At 50.6% G+C, this 12,525-nt stretch overlaps 1 protein-coding gene across 19 annotated transcripts in view; it reads left to right on the top strand.

Annotated features, from left to right (window-relative positions):
* Nucleotides 1-12,525, top strand: part of CACNA1C (calcium voltage-gated channel subunit alpha1 C) — a 639,436-nt gene that overhangs the window by 558,119 nt on the left and 68,792 nt on the right. For all 19 annotated transcript variants that reach the window (XM_025400899.1, XM_025400905.1, XM_025400901.1 and 16 more), the window contains one exon: nucleotides 756-866. In XM_025400899.1, coding sequence (XP_025256684.1) covers nucleotides 756-866 — 111 coding nt within the window. The remainder of the gene's footprint in view (nucleotides 1-755; nucleotides 867-12,525) is intronic.

Genomic DNA, 12,525 nt, shown 5'->3' with positions numbered 1-12,525 from the left:
TGTGCTCCTCTCTGGGCCTTAGGGAAGAATCCATGGCACCCTGGGTTGATCAATGGAGAGAGGGGAGGAGATGGAGAAGGGAGGGAGTGAGCTGGACGCATTCGTTGTTGCCGGGAAGGCGTGGCGTGTGGAGGTGGGTTCTGCATCCACCCGTCTTCAGGGACAGAGCTTGTTCCCAAGCTCTTTTTTTTTTTTTTTTGAGACAGAGTCTTGCTCTGTCGCCCAGAGTGGAGTGCAGTGGCAGGATCTCAGCTCACTGCAAGCTCCGCCTCCCGGGTTCACGCCATTCTCCTGCCTCAGCCTCCCGAGTAGCTGGGACTACAGGCACCCGCCACCTCGCCCGGCTAGCTTTTTGTATTTTTTAGTAGAGACAGGCTTTCACCCTGTTAGCCAGGATGGTCTCGATCTCCTGACCTCGTGATCCGCCCATCTCGGCCTCCCAAAGTGCTGGGATTACAGGCTTGAGCCACCGCGCCCGGCCTCCCAAGCTCTTTTGAGTGCCGAAAGTCTCCATAAAGTCATCACAGCCAACTGGGGAAATGAACACAGATGTGTTCAGAGATGGTACAGCAGGGAAGAGCTTGGAGTTCTCCTGAGTCCTCCTGACTGCCCACGGAGAGGTGGGTGGCCCTCTGGAGTTGGGTTCAAGGAAGGTCTTGCTGAGACAAGGGCCTCTGAGAAGGGTGGGCAAAAGGTCGGGAGGAGGAGAGACCTCCCTGCCCCGTGTTCACAGCTCCTCCCCTCTCCTGATGCAGCACTACGGCCAGAGCTGCCTGTTCAAAATCGCCATGAACATCCTCAACATGCTCTTCACTGGCCTCTTCACCGTGGAGATGATCCTGAAGCTCATTGCCTTCAAACCCAAGGTAGGCCTCTGAGAAAGACCTTTGATTCACAGGCGTCGGGGTGGACAGGACAGGGAGGTGGGGTGCAGGTATTGAAGGCAGAATCAGGGGAAGAGGGAAAAAGGCATCGGTGAAAGACCATCCCTGCTCCAATGGTCAGTGCTCCAACTCCTCCACCTGCCCAGAGCTGAACCAGGCCAACTCCAGGAAACCCTCTCAGCTCTCGGTGTTGACCCTGGCTGGGATGCACAAACCGCAGATTCCTCGCTGAGCTGAACCTCTGAGCCTCTCCTGGGAGAGGCAGGTGATGGTCTTTCTCCTATGTCCCATCCTCTAGTACATAACCTGTTATTAGAAAAAACTATGCCCATAGACTGGCAGACCAAACCTCTCCGGGCCCAGCCCCCCAGATCCACTCAGGCCTCTGTTCCACCCTCCTCCCATTTCATCAGCCACACAGACCAACCTCATATAAAACATTCAGCCAGGGCTGGATTTGCTCAGGGCTCAGGGCTACAGCCTATGGGCACTCCTGTTCCCTGCCTCAGAGGCTATGGCATTGCTGCTTACACGCTCTGGGGCAGGAAGAACAATTACCTGCAAATTTCTCTGCTTTATTCCTCGTTTGTAAGGACAAGATTAGGCCTGCTCTGCTGAATGAGGCAGGGTCAGAATTCCTGTCCTTTGGATCATCTGTGCCCTTCCTAGCCAGTCACCCCCGCTGTCCTCAGTGGTGGAGGAGCAGTCACTGCTGTGAGCCACATCTTCCACCCTGGGCCTCTGTAGATGGATCAGAATCACCGGCATCCACCGGCCGGGATTCACCACCAGGACAGCTGCTTCTGAGAGAGGCTATAAGAGCGACTGAGCAGCCCCCAGGCTACCATAACACCTTTTGGAGAAGGATGAGAAGGAACGAGTTCTGGGAGCATCATGCGGTTGCAGACTTGAGACAACCTCTCCAGCTTACTGAGCCTTCTCCTCCCTCCTTTAGTAGTTTTCCCAGATGCAACACAGATCAACAGGAGGCCAAGAGCTGTATTTTCTATTTTCATTCAAGTTTTCACTGGTCTGAAGATTAACTGGGGGTGGGGGAAGGTCTGGCTTGGCCTTCGAATCCATGTTCGTTGAGGAGATATCCGTAGCCTTCTTTGCATGAATGTTCAACTCACACTTTTGATTCCGTATCATGTGCTACACATATATCATGGCGTGTCATCCTCAAAACGTCCCTGTAAAGTGGGTATTAGCATCCCTCTGTAGAGAAGGGGGGAGTGAGGCTCAAACAGTGAAGTGCCCAGTATTAATTGCTCCACTACTAAGAACTGGCAGAACGGAGGCTGGAATCTGGCACCTCTGACTTCACTGTATTTTCCACCACACTGAGGTTAACTAGCATTTTCCCAAGTCAAGTGCTGTGCGGGTATTTTTCAGGAAGAAGGAAACAAGCTTGGAAGGACTTAAAAGACAAGACAGTATTCCTACAATGCAGGTGCTTCTCTCACTCAAAGAGTGCCTGGGGATCCCAGCTGATTTTCATAGAGTAAGGCTCCTAAAGGACATCCTTTGGTGATATAACGGTGGTTTCCTGCCTCCTCCAGAGAAGCAAGTACACTCTTTTTCACCTTCCTGTACAAGTCCCATTTAGGAGGACAGATCTTGTCCTGACCTAGAGAGGACCCCTGGGTTGCCCTGACACCTTCCTTAGGGCACACGGTGTCTCTGCCCATGCATGGCCCTGTTCCAAGCCCTGTAGCCCAGGAGCTCTGACAGTTCACCACCCACAGCAGCATGACCAGCTGAGGCTAGGAGTGCAGTCACTGCCGAGCCGAGCCTCGGTCTCGGGTGACATCCTCTCAGTGGGAAAACTGGCGTCGTTTTCATCCAGTGTCATGAGACATATGGTTTAAATATTTCAAAGCCTTGAGTCATTCCACAGTTGACTCAGATGTGTTTCTGACGATGTCTGAGGCAGTCTGGGGAGCCTGCAGTGGACTCTCTGAATCATGCCTCCTGAGCACGGGAGACATACGGACAGCCTTCCCTGGGAAGTGCCTGAAACTGACACCTGCGGGAGCTTCGGTCTAAAAGGCACTCCACCTAAATCCTGCAAATCAAGGAACAAGCCAGTTTCCTAGGAATTAACCATTGCGGGTGGTCTAAACCATAAAGTGCCTCCTAATTTCCTCTGTCCCTGGTTTTCTATTGTGAGAAGATGGGGCAAGATAACAGACTTTTACCCAAGAAGAAAGAGAGCCATCCTGGGGTCATTTGCATTTCACACTCCTATGGTGTAAAGAGAAAGGAAAATGGATCTTTCCCTGTGAATTTCCCTAAAAGGGCTCTGGCAAGAGGGGGATAAAGGTGTCCACCCAGTTGGGAGCATCATGGAGCACAGCTGGGTCCCTGGATTCTTTCTGAGCTATGTTCTTCATTCACAAATAGACTCCAGGAAAAGCAGCTCCAAAATTTTCAGGCAGAAAACCAAACTGGAAAAACCTGAAGCTCTGGAAGAAATATTCAGCTGGATCTGGCCCAAGAACCAGTGGCTTCTAACCATGACCTGAATCCATGACAACTTTCATTTCCCACCATTAACTAGGACTCCGTGCTGCACTTTTTATTTCACTGGCATGCTGTTTGTGTATGACCCAGATGAGCATCAGCATTTGCCGTGAAAGGATGGCTAGGAACCAAGGATGTCAAAGGCAGTCAGAAGTTGTCACTGCTTATGTTTCGTCTCTGCAACTGGCTGGTTGGTTGTTCCATCAGCCAATCAACTTGTATTCTTGCTTCATTCTTTCATTGTTTTCATGGTCATGGATGTTCCCAATTTCTTCATTTCTGTGTGTTCTCCTCACCACTCCATGGAAAATAAATTTACTCAAGTAAGTCCCTGCCTGAAATCTAACCATCCCACTCCTTAAATTCATACTCTGTTCACACACACACACAAAAAAATCACACAAAAAAACTAGGGATCAACATAAACCAGTTTAGATTGAGTCGGTCCCCCACAAAGCCTCAGGAACCTGCAGGGATGGTTTGAAGAGAGTGAGGTGGATCATGGCAGCATTGATTTGAACAGTGAACAGTGATCCAGAAGGACCTCCTTCCATAGAAGGGAGAGGCCACGACCTGGAGATAACCGGATGTCCCCTGCACCCCACATGATGGTGCAGGACCAGGTTGGGCAGCATGAAAAGTGCTAGCTGGAATATTCTGAAGGTAATTAAATAACTAGATTGTTCTATCATGAACTGATGCTTGTCAGCAAAGACAGGAAAATAAATTTTAAAGATACTCTTATAGATTTGAACTGAAAAATATGCAATGTCTAGGGAAAAAGTCTAATAGAAATGGCTAAGATCTCTACAGAGAAAATGATAAAGTTGAAAGGAATTCAAGAAAAGCTGATAACTGAAGACATCTGCCACATTCCTGAATTGGAAAGCTCAATATTATTAAGGTATCATTTCTCCTCAAACTGATCCATAGGCTCAATACCATTCCAGTTAAAACTCCCAATTGCACTTTGCTGGAGGTGAGAATGGCAGAAGAGGGAGCCGCACCGCAAATCCTTTATGGCCAACAGGATGAGGCTGGGTGGTCCTGAGGCTTCAGCCGCTTTGGGCAGCTCCGACGTCACCAAGGAGGCAATGCACAGGAGCCTGGCGCGGGAAGCAGTGTCTGTCTCAGCTACTCCACTGTCAGCTGCTGTTAGTGGGAGTGATGATGTCACTTAGTTGCCTGAGGTTTGCTGTCGAGGATGTCTCAGCAAGGGCACTGGGGGAGGAGGAGCTGCAGGAGGCAGTGAGTGAGAGGCTGGGCTCCAAGCCTTTCCTCCTCAGTGGAACATGGTGTGCCCAGGAAGGCAGGGGTTCACCCCATGGAAGGCTCCTAACTCATCCCCTCCCCACAAGCTCCCACCTGGACCATGGAGGGGTGAAGCAGCTGAGACTCGCCTCTGCCCCTCAGCTGGAGCCAGCCCACACAGGGAGCAGCCGGTACTCACCTCCCTGAGAGGAGGATGCTGGAGAGGCCTTGACCCTGGCAGCTCTCTGGAATCAAAGTCTCAATCTCTCTTTTCGGTTTTCTCCCATCCTGAGAATGGTCCAGAGGGGAGAGTGGACCCAGAGTGAAGGCACTCGTTGGCCCTTCTGATGCCCTGCTTTCTTTTTATTTATTTATTTATTTATTTATTTATTTATTTATTTATTTATTATTATTATACTTTAAGTTCTAGGGTACATGTGCATAACGTGCAGGTTTGTTACATATGTATACTTGTGCCATGTTGCTGTGCTGCACCCATCAACTCGTCAGCACCCATCAACTCGTCATTTACATCAGGTATAACTCCCAGTGCAATCCCTCCCCCCTCCCCCTTCCCCATAATAGGCCCCAGTGTGTGATGTTCCCCTTCCCGAGTCCAAGTGATCTCATTGTTCAGTTCCCACCTATGAGTGAGAACATGCAGTGTTTGGTTTTCTGGTCTTGCGATAGTTTGCTGAGAATGATGGTTTCCAGCTGCATCCATGTCCCTACAAAGGACACAAACTCATCCTTTTTTATGGCTGCATAGTATTCCATGGTGTATATGTGCCACATTTTCTTAATCCAGTCTGTCACTGATGGACATTTGGGTTGATTCCAAGTCTTTGCTACTGTGAATAGTGCCGTGATGAACATATGTGTGCATGTGTCTTTATAGCAGCATGACTTATAATCCTTTGGGTATATACCCAGTAATGGGATGGCTGGGTCATATGGTACTTCTAGTTCTAGGTCTTTGAGGAATCACCACACTGTTTTCCATAATGGTTGAACTAGTTTACAGTCCCACCAACAGTGTAAAAGTGTTCCTATTTCTCCACATCCTCTCCAGCACCTGTTGTTTCCTGACTTTTTAATGATTGCCATTCTAACTGGTGTGAGATGGTATCTCATTGTGGTTTTGATTTGCATTTCTCTGATGGCCAGTGATGACAAGCATTTTTTCATGTGTCTGTTGGCTGTATGCATGTCTTCTTTGGAGAAATGTCTGTTCATATCCTTCGCCCACTTTTTGATGCAATCTACTCATCTGACAAAGGGCTAATATCCAGAACCTGCAAAGAACTCAAACAAATTTACAAGGAAAAATCAAACAACCCCCGCTTTCTTGAATAAGCAGCTGAAACCTCGGGAGGCCTGGCCCCTTTCCCACCAGTTCCCAGTCTCCACTCTCCTCTTTCTGTCTGGGCCTCCTCAGCCCGGTTGCTTCAGCTTCATGAAGCCAGATGGTTTCTCTCATCCCCCCTACCCTTTCTTCTGGTGATTTTCTGCCAGAAGGTGACACATACATAATGGAGCCCCTCTTGACTGCGTTAGACAGTCTCTCGCCCTGGCCCGAGTGAGTTTCTCCCACTATCAGTTACCCCAGCCATCCCTGGCTTTCCCTAGCCGGTGGCCGCTGCGAGCACCCAGGCCCTTTCCCTGCAGACTCTTTCCCACCCAGTGAGTCTTGCTGCTGCGGGCCCCCATAGCGTGTGTTCCGGTGAGCCGTGGGGCATCCAGACACTCTTTTCCACAGTCGATTGGACTTCTGTCTAGATTTCCCCATTAGCATTTTACTGCCCTAGTGACCCTGAAATCTGAGAGCCCTGAGCCCCTCCGGGTTCTTAGCTGATCCCCTCTGGGGTGCAGAGCCTTGTCCAGCTGCTGGCCAGACTTGCCGCCTCATGGCCTCCATGCCACTTCCAAAGTGGGGACAGCCTCCTCACCACAGCTCCTCTCCAGCCTTACTGCCGACGCCCTTGCCCTGCCCGCTGGTCTCTGCTGGGCCCGGCAGGCCTTACCACAGCCACGTAAGTCGTCTGGGGCTGTGGCTCCTGCCTGTCCCCACACACAGAGGATATGGCTGGCATTTTCAGAGTATCAGCTAAGAACAGGGCAGTAGTTCAGTTGCCACAGTCTTGTCTGCTTTGGGGGCTTCTTTGAAGCCCCCGTTATCTTTCAGGAAAGAGGAAATGAAGGCAGTGAAGCCTTGGCCTTGGCTGCTTCTCAGAGAGTAGAGAGACAGAAAGAGGAGAGGTTTCTTCGGTCCCCCGCCTGTTGTCCTGAGGAATCCATGAACGAGGCCCTGGGCACTTCCCTAAACGAGGGTGAGGGATGAGTCCGGACTAGTCGGTAGCCTGGTGAATGAGATGCTGCCAGAACCAGAGCTGCTCAGGACCCTGGAGGTCAAATGCTGGCTCTCATTGGGGCCACCCTTCATAGCACAGCTCCGGGCCCAGCCTTGCCCCGGTCTCCCTGGCACAGGTGCCAGCTAAGCTATAGGGAGAGCCAGGAGGCCCTGGAATGGTCCTCCTAGTGGCGGGCACCCTGGAGTTCCTGTGCCAAAACCAGCCTGCTCTGCATTGTGAAGGCTCTGAGCTGACAGAGGCTATTGCTGGCCTTGGACTTTCCACACCCAGAGGCAGCCCTCCTCGTATCTAGCGTGCCCATGTGGGGCCAGAGATCCCGCGGCTTCCAGAGCAGTCTTTTCTCTGCAGGCTCTGCTGTTCTTAGGACTGGTTTCTGCTCGTGGGAATGATTCTTGGCCCTGACGTAGGTGGGCACAGGCCCTGCGGAGGGGAGAAATCTTTGGGGATACCCGGAGGATGTGGCTCAAATGGAAAGGTCGTCACCAGCCACCTTGTTTTCACTGGGCTTGTGTCAAAAGGCACTGATGAGAGCTGGGTTGGGGCTCTAGGTTCGCATATGGATGGGCAGAGGGAAAGTTGGAACGGGGAGGTGGGTGCCTGGGGAAGAACACTTGCTTCCACAGTGAACAAACAGCCCAGTTTCTCATCTGCTCTGTCAGCTCTGTCCGTGTCTAGAAACTTCTGTTCTTTAGATTCAGCATGGCCTCTTTGGGTAGATAGCTTTTGTCACATGACCTGAAGATGCTGTGGTCCCTCCCCCAGCCAGCTTGGGGTTCTCCAGGGGCATCCATACCCTGTGCAGATGCAAGGGGACTTCAGAGGTTGAGGGTCCAGAATGCTCAGGTGTGGACCTCCTGTTTTAGTGTTGGAGTCTTTGGTTCCAGGAGTGAGCCGCTCCCAGGAAAGGGACCAGATTCTGACATTCCCCTGGCAGGTGGAGAAGTTGGGAGGGCACCCCCAGCAGACAACTCGGCCCCCAAGTCAAAGGTCAGATCTGCTTGTCTGAACAAGGGAAGAGAAACCACTTTACAAACTGTAAGCCAGGCCTCTTTTCCTGCCCAGGCCAGGGTGTCAGTCTGGATGGTAATCAGACGTGTTCTCTGTCCCCGGGAGGAGGCAAGTGGATGGCACACCAAAAACAGGCTCCTGAAGGTTGCCAGTGGCGACAGAAACAGCCACAGGAGAAGAGAGTGCATGAGCCTGTGTCAGAGCAGCGGCTCACCAGCCTAAGGAGAGGTGGTGTGGCAAAGGCCACAAGGCCCCAAACTGCCCCACTGGAGCCCTGGGGCAGCCAGGGCAGAGGCAGTGGGAAGAATGCCAGAGCCAGAATTCTTCTAAAGGCACCAATGTGTCTAGCTGAGGGGCCAGGGGAACCCTGCAGGCCTAAATCCGTCCGGCCTGAGCTGAGCCTTCCCTGGAGGCAGGAAAGACGCCAATGTCCACATACTCTTCCATGGACTGTTGAGAGACTTTCAGAACTTGTTCTTAAAAGCTCAGTCAAGGACCAGGAGAAGGAAGGCGAAAGCGGGATGGCCAGGAGGCAAGGATGCACACTGGGGCCCCTTCCTCTTTTCGAAAGCTGAGAATCTTCTGGGAATCTTGGTTTGTTTTTCAGTCATGTTTTTGGCAGTAAGGACATTGCCGGCTGAAATGTACTTTCTCTCCAACTTGACCTCTGCCTCCACCTGTGCCACTCTCCAGGCATCATCCTCTTCCAACTGTTTTACATTGGCCATGCACTTCTGCATGATGCAGTAATTTTTGTGAAGTTTTAATTTTTACAAAATATATTTTGCTTCATTTCTTCGCTTCATCATCTACTGCCCCCAGATCCCACCCAGAGAGGAAATTCTGGTAGATTGCGACCCAGGAAGGCTAGATCCCACCTCAGCATCACCTTGAAGAAGCCAGGGCTGAGCAGACAGGACAGGAAGAGCTTCCTACAAGCACTTGTTCCTTCCATGTCTGTTTCTCCATACAGTAGGAAGACTGCCTTAGCATACTGTGGTGAGACTGAGTGAGGTCATCTCTACAGAGGAATGAAGGCTTCAGGGAAAGTGCCATTCAGATGAAACTCAGCCGGATCCCTATGCCTGGGGAGTCTGCACCCAGCTCTCTAACTCAGCATCAAGGAACTTCACCTCCAGCCTGGATGTGCCCTCTTGCCCGTGACCATTTTAAATGGGCCCTTTTGTAATATTGGTATTCTGGCATCTTTCATCCTGAGCCCACGTATTCTATCCCTTCAGTCTGATGTCCGCCTCACACCATAAAATAACTTTAAGGCTCATCTTAATGCATCCTTGAAGGTGGGTTGTGCAAGCATCAACCATGCTACCAGCATCTAAACTATCATTCCCCTTTCGTGTGGCTAATGCAACCCATTAGTCGGCTTTTCAAGCCTTCAGCTCAGTTTTTCACCATTCCCTCTCTTTCTCGGTGCCTAGGCCTTGCCATTCTTCATAGTCTTTATTTCAAGAACTCTTTGTTCGTGCGACTTGGCTAGTGTTTTGCTGCAGGCTAAAGTTCACTAACAACCCCCAAAATATTTTGTGGAGCAGCTCACGTGCTAGGCGGTATGCTTGGTGCTGGGGACGAATCATGAGTACAAGCAGGTAGGTAAGGCCACACTTGCCTGGGGCGACTTTGGCCCACTCTTGGGACTTGTAGCGTCCCCAGTTCACCCTCTCATTTCACTAGGAAACCTCCCTGTCAGCTGACATTCATGTTTCAACTTAAAAAGAAGCAGTCGATAAACGCATTGACCCATTTGGTATCAATGCCTACACCTGAGCTCAAGTAACATTTAGAAGCACTGGAGGGAAGCAAACAGCATATATTGTCAATGAAGAACCAGAGATGAAGCTAGATATTTTACTTTCCTCATCTCATTCAATCCATAAGACGAATATTATAGCCTCCCATTTTACATCTGAAGAAACTGGAGGTCAGAGAAAGGCTAGGTAAGGAGTCCAGAGCTGGCTTTTTGTTGTTATTGTTAGCTTATAACAAACACCAACCTGCTTAGTATGCACCCTACACTGCTCTAAGCACCTTAACAAATAGGAATGCATTTAATCATGGTAAAAATCCTGGGATTCTGTTGCAGGTTTAGGTGACTCAAAAGCCACTCTTTCCACAACAACCCCATTAAAACAGGAAATGTGGACAGGCCCGGTTGCTGCTGTGCACTCAGTGGGCCCTCAGTAAATGTTAGCTGTCTTCCTTCTAAGAAGATCCGAGACAGAAAGAAAGAAAGCCATTCTCGAGTGACCACCCTCTGCAATGAAAAGTGTTCACTCCACTCCTGCGTCCTGCTGCCTTCTCCGAGGCCCCTTGCCGCCCTTCCCTCCCATTCAGCCATTCTCTCTGTGGCCCCTGCATTCCCTAGATTGCTTTGGACCTTTGGATTTTGTTTCCAAATCTGAGTTGACAAGCACTTTCAGGAAAGGGGGCAGTCAGCTGACAGGTGGGCGCAGGAAAGTGAAACAAGCCTGCTACACACTCACATGCATGTGTTTGCACACATATGTGCAGTGGGAAGACTTACACATTGGGGACACAAAAATTGCCAAATTCATCAATGGCAGGAGCTGTTTCATGTTCTTCTCTGTGCCATGAGAGGCATTCAGTGAAAGTCTGATGCCTGAATGGATGAATGAGAATTATGAGCCGGGAAAAGAAAGTCAGAATATTCGTGTCAGAAAAGATCCAGACCACTGAGCTTCCCTGAGTGCAGAAATCTCTACACCGTCCTGCTTTCTGCCATCCGAGTCTCCGTGTTTCTAGAGGTAGCTCTGTCGGAAATCCTTCTTTATACTGAATTAAAATGCACCCCTCTGTAACCTCCTCTTATCCGTACTTCCTTTTCCATCTTTTCTTTCTGTAAGTAGTTCCTGAGCGCCTCAGTGATGATGTGGAAGCATAGTACCATCTTTACAGGGCTCACAGAGTAGTGCAGGACACACCAATACACAGTAAACAAAGGTTTCAGATGGGGTAAGGGCCGGGGTGGGGAAACGGAAGAGTGTGGGTGAAGAGCCACCTGTTTAAAGCAAGGAGGTCAGGAAGGCAGCATTTGTGCTGAGCCCTGGAGGCTGAAAAGGAGCCAGAAGTAGAGCATTTCAGGCAGAAGGAAGAGCAAAGACCCTGAGGCAGGGGCAAGCTCAGCTCATTCTGGAAACCGAGAGCGACGGTGAAAAGGACTGTGCTGGAGCCGCAGGCCCTTCAGGACCCCAGTAAGGGGTGTGCACTTCCTGTGACTGTCCTTGGAAACCACAGGGATGGGCCATTCAGTAGGGAGATTATATAATCTGATTTCCATTTTTTAACCAGCATGCTGGCTGCTCATTGACAAATGACTGGTGTGGTGAGATGGGGAGCAGCAAGGAGCCCGATGCTGGGAAGGCAGGTGGCCGTGGAAGCGACGGAGCGAGGGGGGCAGAGTCATGACATCATTGGATGGTGAACTGGATGTGAGGATGAGGAACAGGAATCAGAGACGGCTCCGGGGTTCCTGGCTTTCCCTGAGTGGATGGAAGAGTGGTGTCATTTGCTGACATAGAGAAGAACAGGAAGAAACCAGTTTAAAGTGAGAATGTGGGGATATATTAGGTTAGAAAATGTCACGTAGGCTGTGAAAATCTGGAATTCAGACAGGCGATCTGGGCTGGAGATGTATTTTAGGAGTCAGCGCCGTCTATTCCCTCTGAAGATAGAAACTCCAAGAATCCTGTCCAGAATCATGTCCTGGGAGAAGTGCTGGAGAACGTGCAGAATTGGAAGGAAACTTGGAGAGAGGAGAGGAAGGGGAAGGAAAGGGGTCTGGAGGCCAAGAGCCAGCTGAAATGAGGGGTGGAGAAGAAAATATCATTTCCCAGGATAAGAGCAGGGATGAGTTAAGCCAGCTGCCAAGAACAAAGAAACGGTCCTCCAGGCCTTCTAGAAACAGCGGACAGGCAGAGGGAGGCCAGAATGCTGCCCTGCTGTCCAGAGGGTGACGTGAAAAGGGCTGGACAGAGGCCAGTGCGCACAGGCCCTTCAGGACCACAGTGAGGGGTGTGGACTTCCTCTGACTGTCCTTGGAAACCACAGGGATGGGCCATTCAGTGGGGGATTGCATAATGTGATCTGGGGTCTTCAGTGTGCACCTTTGCCCTCACCCACGTCTTCCCTTCCTGAGCATCACAGATGTCCCTGACTGTGCCCCTCCTTCTCCCATACTAGAAATCCTTGCCCTGGAGGAGCTCAAAAGCCAGGCCTTCCCAGACCTTGCTGGACACGTTTGCGACAGAACCAGGGCCTTCTCCTTTTCCCAGCTGTGCAGAATAGAATTTACAGGCCTCATGATTCCATAAAAGGAATTTCCAAGACAGACCTTCTGCACTTCTCTTTGGCTAAGAGGTTCTTTGCTATAAAAATCTCAGATAATGGGGGAGTGTACCCCGCCCCCAGTCCAGTGCTGAAGCTATAGGGACAAGCGTTCTCTTACA

The sequence above is a fragment of the Theropithecus gelada genome, chromosome 11 (genome assembly GCF_003255815.1).
Source record: "Theropithecus gelada isolate Dixy chromosome 11, Tgel_1.0, whole genome shotgun sequence".
NCBI classification, from domain to species: domain Eukaryota; kingdom Metazoa; phylum Chordata; class Mammalia; order Primates; family Cercopithecidae; genus Theropithecus; species Theropithecus gelada.
This window is presented reverse-complemented; position numbering and strand designations above follow the sequence as displayed.